This window comes from Lemur catta, chromosome 1, assembly GCF_020740605.2.
Source record: "Lemur catta isolate mLemCat1 chromosome 1, mLemCat1.pri, whole genome shotgun sequence".
In the NCBI taxonomy this organism is placed as follows: domain Eukaryota; kingdom Metazoa; phylum Chordata; class Mammalia; order Primates; family Lemuridae; genus Lemur; species Lemur catta.
The window spans coordinates 153,578,096-153,592,997 of NC_059128.1; the positions used below are offsets into that span (position 1 = coordinate 153,578,096).

The 14,902-nt window shown below is 33.8% G+C and overlaps 1 protein-coding gene across 5 annotated transcripts in view; it reads left to right on the plus strand.

Annotated features, from left to right (window-relative positions):
- SLC4A7 (solute carrier family 4 member 7) overlaps nt 1-14,902 on the plus strand; it is a 112,765-nt gene that overhangs the window by 32,874 nt on the left and 64,989 nt on the right. For all 5 annotated transcript variants that reach the window (XM_045537795.1, XM_045537767.1, XM_045537779.1 and 2 more), the window contains exons 2-3: nt 4,510-4,591; nt 8,337-8,483. In XM_045537795.1, the coding sequence (XP_045393751.1) occupies nt 4,510-4,591; nt 8,337-8,483 (229 nt within the window). The remainder of the gene's footprint in view (nt 1-4,509; nt 4,592-8,336; nt 8,484-14,902) is intronic.

Consider the following 14,902-nt stretch of genomic DNA (forward strand, 5'->3'; position numbering starts at 1 on the left):
TATCTCTGGCATAGGGCAAGGGAAGCTGAATTTTAATAAATTCTCTTAGTGTGTCTGAATATATAATAAATTGAAAATCTAAAAATCTTGTAACATAATACATTGTAGATCCATATGAAAGTTAGTTACAGCATCTTGGCATTTTAACCCTAGATACTTAGATATACATTTTGTAAGAATAATTCTCCCATACAACCATAATGCTATTTTAGGATACATTTTAAATCTTATTCTTTGTATCAATTTTAATTAGGAAATTAATAGTTATTTATTTCAGTTACTGTTAAGACTTCCCTAATTAACCTAGTTTTAAATCTGTGTGGTAGATGAGAAAATACTCTGATAGGAAAATTGAATAGTATATTCTTATTCAGATTGAGTGAAAATATGGGCATCTTCTGTGGGTTTTGCACTTGTACTTGAAACTTTTCACTTGGTATCTTGTCCCATAGTTCTTTAAGTTATATACTATTCTGTGTGCAGATGAGAACCAAGATTGATAGGTGAAGTGGCTTTCAAAAACTTTCATACTTAAATCTATCTCTGTATTCACACAGTTAAAATAAATCCAAACAGTATAACAAATAATAAATCAAGAAGTCTACCTCTATTGTTATGTATAACTTTGTTTTATATAACAGTTTTACTATTTTATTATATACTCTTCTAGTGTTTCATGCAAATTCAAATACTCCTGTTCTGGGGACTTTCTTACACAAAAGGTAGCATACTATATATGTGGTTCTACCTTGTATGTATTTCATTTGATAATAGGCCTTAGACATTTTTCATGCCAATATGTAGAGAGTGTCCTCATTTTTTTTTTCTAGTAGCTTGTATTCCATTGGGTCATGTGCAGTAGTTTCTACTTAGTTATTTCTCTATTAAGGAACCCTTGGGTTGTTTCCAATCTTTTCCTATTACAAGTAATGCTGCAATAAATAACCTTATACATGTGTCATTTCATATATAGGGAATTTAATTTTTCTTTATGGTTTTATATGGATAATTTTTAATTCTGTTGTTTTCTACGTTATAGTACAGTGGTAGTATACGTAATTAACTTATTTTATAAATAAAAATGTGAAACCAAGACTAAATAATTCCCTTAAGATTAGAGTGGGTCAATCCTGTATTGATAATTTGAATGTCTTTGTGTGTTTGAGTTTTCCTAGTGCCATGGCTTTACTTCTTTTTCGGTAGGCTTTATAAACAGTGGCCTATGTGACTCACTCATCTGAGGTTAAGAACAAAAACATTTTGATGTCAGAGGTTGCCCTTTGCTGTTGATATTTTTAGTTTTCCACCATATTCTTGGAGGTAAAAAATGAGAATAATCTTTTCTAGATGCAAATTTAAAAATAATTGACATATTAGCAGATTGAAGTTTGAATTTTTTTAAATTACTAAAAGTAAAACATGTTTGTTGTAACAAAAAATTCAATACTATAGGATTGTCTGTCTCCGTGGTCTTCCCCTTTGCTTTTCTTCAAAGTGAGACAATGTGAGTAGTTTGATGTTTTGCCTTCTAGATATGTACATCCATTTTATTTGTATGGACTTTAAAAAAAGAACACAAAGTTGTACTCTACGTGGTGTTTTAACTTATGCTGTGTTAAGAAATATGGCTTAAAGCATTATCCTAAAATGATAGACTTTGAAAAAGTATATTTGTTTCAGAAAAGCATTGCCCCCATGAAATGCCAACTTTGTTCTCAGGGATTTTCAGGATATAGCCGTATGTATACATTGGTGGATTACTTATCATGTGTTAAGATGGCCAGTTTGTGTGGCCTACTTAATATTTGCATTTATGGCAGACTCTGCCTTCTTATTTTTTTCCATACCTTACTGATTCTTGTTTCATAGTTGTTGAAAAGCTAGGTAATGTTTTTAAGGGAAGGGAGAAATGGAGGTTTTACCTCCCCCCACCTTCCTTTATTACAGTGCTAGATCCATACATTTTTTTAGACTTTAAAAATTTTAACTTTTGTTTGTTATGCAAGTTACACATGAAAATGTTCTCATTGAAAACCAAATCAATAACAGTAAAATAGTATTCTAGCTTGACTTTCATTCAAACCCGGTTCCCTTTCTAGAAGCGAGAAGGTAACAATTTGGTGCAGATCCTATCAGGCTTTTTCTTGCTTTTTACTTAATATAAATAAATACATATAGAAACGTGTAAATATGGAAATAAAATTTTGGTTTAGTCATGCAAGTATTTTTAACATAAATGTGATCTTATTTTACTTCCTACAATCTGCTTTCTCACTAAACAATATATCTTTGAGATCTTATCAGCACATTTAGATCTACTTCCATGTTTTGAGTCTCTTTTCAAACTGTTTCATAATACTCTTTAGTATGAGATTGCTATCTCATTACTGACCCACATTTTTGTTTGATATGTTTTTCATTATTAGAAACAATGCCTCAGTGAAAATGAAGGTTCAGAGAAGGTGAATGACTTGCTCAAAGCTTCACATGCTCAAAGCTTCACAGACAGTCCAGTGGGAGCAGGCTAGGTAGACCATGAGATGTGCCAACGGACATCCTTTTTTTACATGTCACTTTTTGCATGTGTGGGAGTATTTTTCTGTGATAGATATTTAGATGTCAAAGAGTATGTGTATTTTAAATAAATATAAATTATAAATATAGTAATAAATATAAAATGAACATAATAAATAATATTCCGAGGTTGCGAAAGAAGCTGTTTTTGAGTGTTAGCTGATTAGTGTTAGTATATCTAAACGTGTAAGCATAGCTGAATAGACATAAATTTTTTGTTTGTTTGAAGATGAGAGTTAAGTGCATTGTTTTGCTTCATATCCTGGCAATTGTGCAGGCTAAATGAAAGTTTGGAATGTGAGCAGTTAATCCTGTTTGAGAATAGACAGGATGCTACCTCTCAGGATACGACAACTTCCGTATTTTCTACTTAGGAGAGAACTTGTCTTCTGTACCTTGTATACTTAGGGACTAAATGACATGAAGTCATTAGAGAACAGCTAAAGATTTTAGAATATGACTTGGCCAATGGATGGTAATTATTAATTATTTATTCTTGTACATTTTTGGTGTTTGGTTTGGTTTCCTACTTAGGTCTTTCCTTAACTAAGGAAATGAAATGTTATGTGGCAATTTGACTAACCATACGTATCGTTCATTGCCTGTCTTCTTAGTTCATTATATGAAATTGTCTCATGCTCCCCGTCTTTTAAATATGGAGCCTTAGAAAATCTTTTAACTTCTTTGAGTTTGCTATATTAAGTTGGATGCGAGTCATTCAGAGTCATATACAAATATCTCTTGATAACCAGATCTGTTTAATTTTACAGTTCGGATATATAATGTTTAGAAAGTAAGTTTGGATATCAAAAGATTTGCATTTTCTTAATGTGCTGTGTCTGGTTCTGAGTTTTGGGTAGCAATTAGTGGTAGTTTGGATAGCAAGGCATTTATTTGAATATTTAATCAAATTGATTCAGTTCTTGAGTTTAGATAGTGAAAATTTAGACACTGAGAATTTGGATTGTGAGGAACAATTGTATATGAATTTGCTTTGTATACCTGATGAAAAAGCTTGGAGTTGCACGCACAGCGCTAGTGAAGGTTGGTGAGGCTGATGGTTTCCTTCATGTGCTGGGAGCAGGTCCAGAGTGAGCTGCAGCTGGTCTGACCAGAACCTAGGACTAAAGAGTTTTTGAGGGAAGGGGATTTGTTCATCCATCTGTATCAGTGGCACAGGATCTTGTGCCTAATAAGTTCATAATAAGTAGTTTATGATTACAGTACTCCTTTGAAAGTTGTTGGAAGTTGAGAAGGAAAGTTAAAGCTAAAATTTTATTCTTTTCAAAATAGTCTATGCAATATTTTATAATAAATATGTTTAGTCTTTTTGTTGAGTTGAAGAAGGAAACAAAATCACGAAGGTGAGATTTTGACAACTGAAAGCTTGAATTTCTCTACAGGTTAAATTTTGGCATGGATTTTACTTTATGGAGAAATAAAAAGTTTTTATAACTTTTGTTGTGAAAGTTAACTTGTCAGTATAAGTGGTACTGCATATTGAGTCTACCCATTTTTAACAATTTTATGTTTAACCATAATCCAATCCAATATAGCTGAGTTAAATGTTTCTCTTTAATTAGAGGACATAAGAGCAAAAATCAAGAAAGAAAACATTTCCGTATTGACATCTAAGGGTTCCCCCGACATTGAGGATGAAGTGAATGTATCATTAGTAATTTGCACAGAATACCATTTAAAAATCTTTGTCATCTCAGTTCTTACTGTGGGATTTTTGAATGGTCTTCTGTGGAGTAAAAAGAAAAGCCTATAAACGTATTTTAAAAATAATACATTTAGCTATAATAAGCATTCAGTTCGTTGAGAGAAGGCAGTCAGTTAGTATATTTTTTGGCCATTTCAAATAATGCACATACATACTGGGTCTTCAGTATATTTTGACCTCATGAGTAAATGAGAATAATTTGTTTTTAGGGTCCTGATGAAGAAGCTATTGTGGATCTTGGCAAAACCAGCTCAACTGTGAACACCAAGTTTGAAAAAGAAGAACTAGAAAGTAAGTTTATAACTTATGATGCTTAGTAGGGTAAATAATGTTTGTTAGTGTTCTTCAAGTTTTATGTACTATTTGTTGAAACACTTTTTATTGTTGTGAAATAACATTGAGAAGAGTGCTCAACACTTCTCTGAGTATAGTTTAAAAAATAATAGTGTAGCAAACATTTTTGTAACCACCACCTGTGTCTAGAAATGGAACATTTCCTTCTTTATTGAAAGTATTGGCATAAAAGAGAGTTTAGAATGCTTTTCAAACTTCAGTTATGGTTCCCATTACTTAACTTGGAAAACTGAAAGGCACAGTTACAAAATTAGTAAATTCTTTATATTTTTTTATTTCTAGCAGGCTGGATAATTTGTAAGATAAGCAAACTATAGTGCCAGACTCATAAGCTACAGTTATCATTAGTTGTCATCTAAATGTTCATTTTATAGGTCTGTTACATCATCCTTTTAAAATGCTGCAATAAACTCAGCATAGAATTATGGAGCAAATAAATTATTTGTCTATTTTTCTTCCTTAAGTGGGAAGAAGTTCTAACAAATGGTTTATTTTTTTCTTTTTATTTTGAAATAATTTTAGATTTACAGAATATTGCAAAGGTAGTACAAAATGTTCCTGTATACACTTTACCCAGGTTCTTCTGTTAACATTTCATGTAGCTATCATGTATTTGTGAAAATGAAGAATTAACATTGGTTAATTACTAATTTAATTAGAATTTGATTAAGTACTAGTTTACTATTAACTAAACCATAGATTTTATTCAGAATTCCCTAGTTTTTCTACTGTTGGCCTTTTTGTGTTCCAGGATTCAGATCATCCAGTTCAGGATCTGAAAGTACATTAGTGTCTTGTCTCCTTAGCCTCTTCTAATCTACACCAATTTCTCATTCTTTCTTTGTCTTTCATGACTTTGACACTTTTGGATAGTAGTAGTTAGATATTTTGTACAGTGTTTCTCAGTTTGGGTCTGTCTGATGTCATCACTTGAATGGACTGAGATTATGGATATTTGGGAAGCATACCGCAGAAGTACCATGCCTTTCTCAGTGCATCCTATCTTATACGTATAATATCAACGTGACTTACTATTGATGTTAACCTTGAACACTTTGTTAGGGTGGCATTCATGGCAAATGTTTTGATAGACTTTTTGAAAGACTACATCCTTAAATTAAAATCTTCTGTGAGCGCTAGTACCATATTGGACTATTAATCTGTTGCTTTCAAGATGGAGACACAAATAAGAGTTCTCCTCACTTTTATTCTGAGATTCTTTTTTTTTAACTGACTTTAAAAATTGACTTTAAAAGTTTAGGCTTAACAAGGGCTTCTACAAAGAATCTAAGTTATCTAGAAGTTTATGGTTAGATCCTATGATTTACAGGAGCTAGGGAGGTTAAAATTTTTAGCAGTAATTTTACTAATTCAAGAGTCCAGTAATACATCCTATTACTTACTGTTTAAAGTCAACCCTCAAATATATGTGACCTGGAATATGAAGGGAGAGGTGCTTGCCGATGCTCCTTGACTTCCCGTGGTTACTCCAGAGCTCTTAGGTCTGCATACTTTGTACATATCTAAGTTTTAGTATCAAGTTTGAGGGAGAGATTGAATTTATCTCAGAGTTTGAGTGAATAGGCCTTTGATGGATTAAAGATAAAAGAAAGAGGAAAGAAAAAATTATAACAGAGGACACTGAAGGCAACAATAAAAGCAGAAAAGCAATAAGGCCCAAGCTCCTAATCGTTGGATTCTAGTGTATTCTTATTTATCTGGTCTTTCTAAACTGCAAACTCATACAATTTATTTTTATCTTATTGTACTGGGGCCTGTTGTAACAAGGCTCATTAGTACTAATTGGAGTAACAACTTTGTAATTCCCAGTGCACAATGATGGGAGTTTGACTCTTTAATTTCCACTTTTCTTGGTGTTCAGAAGGAAATAGTTTCACTGAAAGAAAATTGTAGAATCACTGAGTTTTGTTATAGTTTTTAAAAAATTTTTAATTGAGATAATTTACATAACATAAAATTCACCATTTTAAAGTGTATAATTTATTTTTTTTTAGTACATTCACTGTGTTGGGCAGCCATAACCACTCTGTAATTCCCGAAACATTTCTATCGTCCCCAAAAGAAACCTTGTGTAATTAGTTTTGAAATTTGAAATTTTTTCCCAATAATTGAAATTTAATTTTTATAGATATTCATTGAATACTTACCATGTGCTAGGCAGAGTGCTGGGTATTGGGAGATATTTAAACAGATAATTTTAGTTCAGTGTGTTTCCATAAGTCTAGCCCTCTTTTAATTTAAAAAGATGATTATTTACTTTATTGACATTAATATATTGCCAGCTGAAGCAAGATGTCAGAGTGTTACCTTTTTCAGCGTTAGCTGAGAACATGAGTATCAGACAATTCTAGTTTTTTTGCTGCTCTGTTCATGTCTACAAATGACTGCAAAATAGTATTTATTTTGGGTTTAATAGGTAAATTTTACTAAGTCAGCAACTTTGCAAATATGGACTCCACGAAAATGAGGCTCAACTGTACTTTCAAATCTCATCTAAGGGTGAAGATCCTGAGTTTCTTGAAGTATTTATTTTCTGACCATCTTATGGAATTTGTTAGGAAAAGAATGTGACTAGCTGTTCATATTTCAGCATATCATTTTTTATTTTGTACATAAGGGCAAAAAGCAACTTTATGCCAGATGATTTTTGCGTAGATGCAAATTAGTTGACCTTATGGTCCATGTCCTTCTTAACTCAGCTTAGATAGGAACCTCGTTTAAACCATTTAAGAAATCAAGTCCGTGCCTCTCAGTATTTGCCATAATGCTGCTAGCTCTCTACTTCCCTGATTCAGTTTCATTTTGTGGGCAAAAGCGGAGACTGCCTTTCATAACTGTTTTGTTGTTAGAATACAAAGTCAGGATAATGCAATATCAGCAGTAGCTTTTTCTAGTCTAAAAGCATACAATAACTTTACTGCTTTTTTAAATCCAGTCTGACTGTTTCTACACTTTATTTGGATGATTTATATTTAATGTAGCCTTCAGTAATTTGGAACTTGCTGTTTTGAGGTTTTCAAAACTCTAAAAAATTAGTAAATAAGTATTTGCAAATGATTTCAGGTGGACCAAACTCTTGTTCCTCAAAATACTGTTTTCAGATATGCAAATTAATGCTTACACACATAAGTAACTTACATATCTAGTGTAATTTTTTTTTTTTTTTTCTGAGATAGAGTCTCACTGTGCTGCCTGGGCTAGAGTGCCTGCCATGGTGTCAACCTAGCTCACAGTAACCTCAAACTCCTGGGCTCCAGCCATCCTCCTGCCTCACCCTCCCCAGTAGCAGGGACTATAGGCAAGCATCACCACACATAGCTATTTTTTTTTTCCTTATTTTTAGTAAAGACGGAGTCTTGCTCTTACTCAGGCTGGTCTCAAACTCCTGACCTCAAATGATCCTCCCGCCTTGGCCTCCCAGAGTGCTAGGATTACAGGCGTGAGCCTGCCATACTTAGTGTAATTATCAGTCAATGGTATGAGCCCTTGGCATAACATTCTGTGTAGTGCTTTTTAAAATAAGAGGAGTTACTACCATTGTTAATTATATGAACTTATATATAATTCTTTGTTATCTGAGTAAACTTTGGTGTATTTTTGTGTATTGTCACTGTTTTCCCCGTTTGGAAAACCAGTAATATGTTTACAAACCTTTCAATAGGTCATCGGGCTGTATATATTGGTGTTCATGTCCCATTTAGTAAAGAGAGTCGTCGGCGTCATAGGCATCGTGGGCATAAACATCACCACCGGAGAAGAAAAGATAAAGAATCAGATAAAGAAGATGGACGAGAATCTCCTTCTTATGGTAAGGGAAAACAGTAGTTCTCCATTTGCAGTTTAAACTTCTTTCCTGGAAAGTGTCTTATTTTTTAATTGAATCTTTCCTTTTAAAAATTGTAAGTGTGCAGTAATTTAGATACATTGTATACATTGGGGGCTATCAGGTGAAGTAAGAATCTTTTTTGTAAGAAAAATATTTAGTGTATAGGTTAAGTTATTCTTGGTATAAGTGAAAAACATAAGGGGGTTCATTTTCTTCATCTGTTCCAGCCTTGGATTTATAAAAGTTGAGCCTTGTCACTTAAGGTCAAATTTAGTAGGGTTTTATTTTCTTTTCTGTCCCATACATTTTACTACCAATGTATGCAATGAATAGATGTTGGGAATCCTAAGACTCTTTGTAAGGAATTAGAGTATTTTTTTTCCTTTTTACACTGCATTTTTTGGCCAGAAGATTTTAACCACTAGGCTGGATTACTTGGTTTTCTGTGCAAAAGAGAGTGCTCTGATTTGATAGTACTGTCTGTATAGACGTACAGGGTTTTTTTTTGTTTGTTTGTTTTTGAAAGCAGAGAAGTATTGAAGTGCCAGTAGAAGTCAGAAAGAAAAAAGCCACATAGTAGAGGAAAAAGAATGTTACCTGATAATAAGCATTGATAGCAGTGATTTAAGTGGCCCTGAGAGTGGGAAAGAAGAGAGCCAAAAAAAAAAAAAAAAAAAAAAAAACTGTGCAGCCTGAGAAGGAGTCTTAAACATTACAGTTAGTTAGCATATAGAACATCATTAGTTTAAGGCCACTTGTACACCATGGGTCTGGAGGTAATGTTTTCTACCAAAGAAAGCTATGTGAGCTGCACCCCTGTGGGCACTTGTGTATTATGCTAGAGGAAAATTTTTGTTAAAAGGCAAGGAAAGAAAAAATTACTCTGTGTAATACGTTTACAGCGTGAACATAAGAAAGAAAATACTGATAGCCTAGTAAAATATAAAGTGCCAATTCTGTGCTAAACATTACCTTGTCAGGCCTTGACACAGGGTCTTTTATTTAATCATCTCAGGGTTTTTTTTGTTTGTTTGTTTGTTTGTTTTTGTAAAGATATGGTCTCGCTGTATTACCTGTGCTAGATTGCAGTAGTGTCATCATAGCTCACTACAGCCTCAACCTCCCAGGCTCAAGCGATCCTCCTGCATCAGCCTCCTGAATAGCTGGGACTACAGGCACATGTCACGATTTTTGGCTAGTTTTTTTTATTATTTGTAGAGATGGGGTTTTGCTGTGTTGCTCAGCCTGGTCTTGAATTCCTGGTCTCAAGCAATTCTTCTGCCTTCGCCTTCCAAAGTGCTAGGACTATAAGCGTGAGCCACCATAGCTGGCCCATCTCAGCATTTCTAAAAGATAGGTATTATTATATTCGTTTTATAGATTAGGAAACTTGAGCTTTGAGAGGCTAAATGATGAGAATCTCTTAAGAACCTCTGCTAAGAGACACTGATTGGCCTATTAAATTATTAAGTGGTCATGTAGCCAATAAAGTTCATGTATGTAGCAAAGAGAAAATGAACAATGAATTTAGAAAGGATCACTAGTGAACTTTTTGGGATGATATTAAGTAACTTTGAAGTATTTTGCTATTTTGTATGTTGCACTCATCTAGTTTAGGATATCCTAGGTTCTTCTGTGATTGGATTGTTATGCTTCTCTAATTCATACTATATAAAGAGGCACACAATATTTTTGTGGATAGAAATGTTGTTTATTAAACTATGTATTATCACCTAGGTAGGTGATGTGCTGTTTTAAGCCAGGATGTGTGATTAGATGTCTAAATATAGTGGTTTGAAAAATAAATTATGATGAAGAAAATATTTGACTTATTAATAGAATAACTATCCCTAGAAAAAATTTATGTCCCTGAATGGATTTATTTTGGTTTTAATTACCAATTTATATCCTAGAAAGTGCTATGTATGAGATCTCTTTCCTCTCCTTGCACTAAAAAGAGATTACACAGGATGTTTGCTTCTAGACATTATGGAATAAGAGGGATTAAATTTTCCCTCCATTATATTTTTTAATTGGTTTTTATTTTTTGGTTATTTTCCCACTGGTTCTTCTCCCCTCCCCCTAAGCTTTATTGAGGTATAATTAACAAGTACAAATTGTATTTATTAATATTTAAGGTGTACAGCATGATGATATGATGTATGTATATATTGTGAAATGATTACCACAATCAAGTTAATTAACACATCCATCACCTGACATAATTGCCATTTTGTATGTGTGAGAACACTTAGGTTCTGCTTTTTTAGCAAGTTTCAAGTGTAGGATACAGTATTATTAGCTTTAGTTGCCATTTTGTATGTGTGAGAACACTTAGGTTCTGCTTTTTTAGCAAGTTTCAAGTGTAAGATACAGTATTATTAGCTTTAGTTATGTTGTACATTAGATCCCCAGAACTTATTCATCTTATAACTGAAAGTTTATAACTACCCTGCCATTTCAAATAGCTAGAAAACTGGATAAAATATATGAAACAATAGTTTTCAGGCATTAGATAAAAGGCAGCACAAGTCTTTGATTTCTCAGAGAGGAGAAGCAAGTGAGATAAATCCTTTGATTGCCTGAGCTTTCTAGAGATTGTTTCTAGGCCACAGCACAGGGAGGGGAACCCCAAGAGCCTTGCAGGCTCTCAGAGTTGAGGAGGAGGTACAGATCGGAATTTGGGAAGGCCAAAGCAGCTGGAATTTGAGGGGTGGAGTGCTAGAGGGTAGAGAGCTACACAGACTTCCAAAGATCTGAAGGAGGATCCTTTTGAGTTTTTGGCTGAGTCCTGGTATCGGCACGTGAGAAGAAGCTACCTGGGCTTGTGAAATAACTACCAGAAAGTATAATACTTCACATAAGACTAGGAATAGTATGTGTTCCTGTCAGTCATGGTGGAAAGACTTTGACATATAAAGGGCATTGGGTAGAGTTCTCAGAAGGGTATTGCTTTAGTACTGAGTCTAGATTAGTTTTACATTAAAGACTATAGTAAATCTGCTCTAAAAATTCTTAAAAACAGGACTTAAAAGATTTAAATTGATTACATGTAACTACACACCAGAACAAATGAAAAAAGACAACAAGGATATAGAAGAACTGAAAAACATTACCAACCAGATTTATATTTACATTTATAGAACACTGCAATCAAAGGACTGCAGAATATACATTCTTTACAAGTGCAAATGAACATTTACCAAGGTAAATCGTAGTCTAGACCATAAAACAAATCTTAGTAAGTTTAAAAGGAGTGAAGGTATGCTCTCTGGTCACAAAGAGAATTAAATTAAAAACGTATCAGGAAAAATACCCAGGTATTTGGAAATTAAAGAAGATACTTCTCAATAATTATGGGTTAAAGAAGCAGTCACAACAGAAATTAGCAAATTTGAACTCATTGAAAATGAAAACAGTACAGGCAAGTAACTGAGATAGACTCTTACAAAGCGAGGACACAGTTCTGATATGCATAGGTTTTATTTAAGCATGGTACTGTGCAAAATGAGGACTGTCTACATATTGAAATTTGTTAGATGTAGCTAAAGCAGTGTTTAGAGGAAAATTTAAAGCATTTAATCCTTATATTAGAACAGAAGAAAGATTGAAAACCAGTGATTTAAACTTATAACTTAAGAAAATAATGGGAAAAAAAGCAAATTAAACTCAAGAAGAAAGGAAATAAAATCAAAACAAATGAATTTTAAAAAATCAGAAAACAATTGTAAAAATCAATCAGACTGAAATACAGTTCTTTGAAAAGATCATTAAAATTGATGTCTATAGCCAGATGGAAGGGGGGATAAAAACTCCACAAATTACCAGTATTAGATATTTTCAGCACAGATCCTACAGACAAAAGGCTAATTAAGGGAATGTTATGAATGGCTTTTATGCCAACAAAATCGATAACTTAGGCTGGGCACGGTGGCTCACGCCTGTAATGCTAGCACTCTGGGAGGCCAAGGCTGGCGGATTGTTTGAGCTCAGGAGTTCGAGACCAGCCTGAGCAAGAGCGAGACCCTGTCTCTACTAAAAATAGAAAGAAATTATATGGACAGCTAAAAATACATATATAGAAAAAAGAGCCCGGGCATGGAGGCGCATGCCTGTAGTCCCAGCTACCCACGAGGCTGAGGCAGGAGGATTGCTTGAGCCCAGGAGTTTGAAGTTGCTGTGAGCTAGGCTGATGCCACAGCACTCACTCTAGCCTGGGCAACAGAGTGAGACTCTGTCTCAAAAAAAAAAAAAAAGAAAAAGAAATTGATAATTTAGATGAAATGGGCAAAGTCCTTTATAAACTACCAAGCAGAAATGTATTAAATAGAATTTGTAGTCTAAAACATTCTCACGATGAAAATTTACTCTCAGATGGTGTCATGGATGAATTCAAACAAATGTGTAAGGAAGAAATAGAAAATTTAATAAGGAACACTTCCCAATTCATTTTATGAATCTTGTATTACCCTGATACTAAAACTAGACAGAGATGTTAGAGATAAATAAAACTACAGACAAATATTCTTGTGACTACAGATTCAAAAATCCTTAACAAAATACAGATTTTATCCAGCAATATTGAAAAGGGATAATACAGCGGGACAGCGGTAGGCCGAATAACGGCTCCCCAGGTGTTCATGTCCTAATCTCTTGAACCTGTGAATGTTATCTTATGTGGCAAAAAGGACTTTGCAGATGTGATTAGGTTAATGATTTTGAAATGGGGATATTATCCTGGATTACGTAGGTAGAGCTGATATAATCACAGGGGTCTTTAGTAAAAGTAGGGAAGATCAGACTGGAAATAGATGTGATGAAGGAGACAAGTGGCCACAGTGAAGTGAGGACTGGGTTGTGATCCCAGGAAAAGGAGGCAGCCTTCAGAAGCTAGAAAAGGGGAATGAATTTTCTCCTAGAGCCATCAGAAGGAACCAGCCCTGCTAACACCATCATTTTAGCCCTGTAAGATTCATTTTGGACTTCTGGTGTCTAGAACTATTAAGAGAATAAATTTGTGTTGTTTAAGCCACCAAATTTATGGTAATTTGTTACAATAAAAATAGGAAACTGATAACCAAGCAGGAATATAAGGTTGGTTTAAAATTTAAACATTTATCAATGTAAATGAATAACCACATTAACAGCATGAAGGAGAAAAGCAGTAAAATTATATAAATAGGTAAAAAAAAGGCCTTTAACAAAATTCAACGTTCATTCATGATAAAAATCTTGACAAACTCTAGGAATAGAAGGAAACTTCCGCAACCTGATAAAGGGCCTCTCCAAAAATCCCCTACAGTCAAGGTTGCATTTAATGATGAAAGACTGAATGCTTTCTCTCTATGATTTGGAAAAAGGCAAAGATGTCTTCTCTTACGAGTTTCATGCAGCATGTACTGGAGCACCTAGCCAGTATAATAAGACAAGAAAGAAATTAAAGGCATACAGATTGCAATGAAAAAGTAAAATTGTCTTTATTTACAGATGGAGGATCGTACAGGTAGGAAGTCCTAAGCAGTCTTCAAAACTGCAGAGAACTAAGTTTAACAAGGTCATAGGATATAAAATCAATTATATTTCTGGATAGTAGCAATGAATAATGAGAAATTGGTATTTAAAACATCATTTATGGTAACACCAAAAATATTATTTAGGGATCAATCTGACAAAAGGCATGTAAGACTTAAATGTTGGAAAGTTCAAAACATTAGGAAGTTCAATCATAATATGTTTTTGTTTGTCCTGCATAGGTCTCAGGATATTCCTTCAATATGAAGGCTCATACATATACATACTAGAAAAATTTCAGATTATATTTTTCTCATGCTTCTCCCCCTATTCTTTATTATTTTCCTCTTTCTGGAGTTCTTTCTGATTGACCTTCTCCATGTCTCTTAACCTTTTATGTTTTCTACCTTCTTACCTGTTGTTTCTGCATTATCTGTAGTTTCCTCAGATCTCACTTGTCTTTGATATAATACCCTCTAATCTGCTTTTTAACCTGTTCTAATATTCCTGTTTGTTGTATCCACAAGTGCCTGGAGGATTGTTTACTTCAGATATAAATTTTGAGCGTGAAATCATCTCTCCTATTCACCAGAGTTTGATTTTGTTTTTAATTGTTGCTTGTGGTTGTTTGTTTGTTTATATGAGGGCCCTAGGGCTTTTGACTGTCCTGGACTAGTATTTATGCTGATTTCCCTGTTTGGGGATCCTGTACCACACAAGTAGTTTAATTTCAGATGCCATGAGTGGGTTGTTTCTTGAAGTGACTTGTCCTACCTCTCAAATACCAGCTGACAGTTTTGTTTTTTCATGATAGTAGGAAAAGTCAGTTTCTATACACTTACAGCTTTGAGTTTTCGCATCATTTTTTGGAATTCAGAGATTCTCTTTTT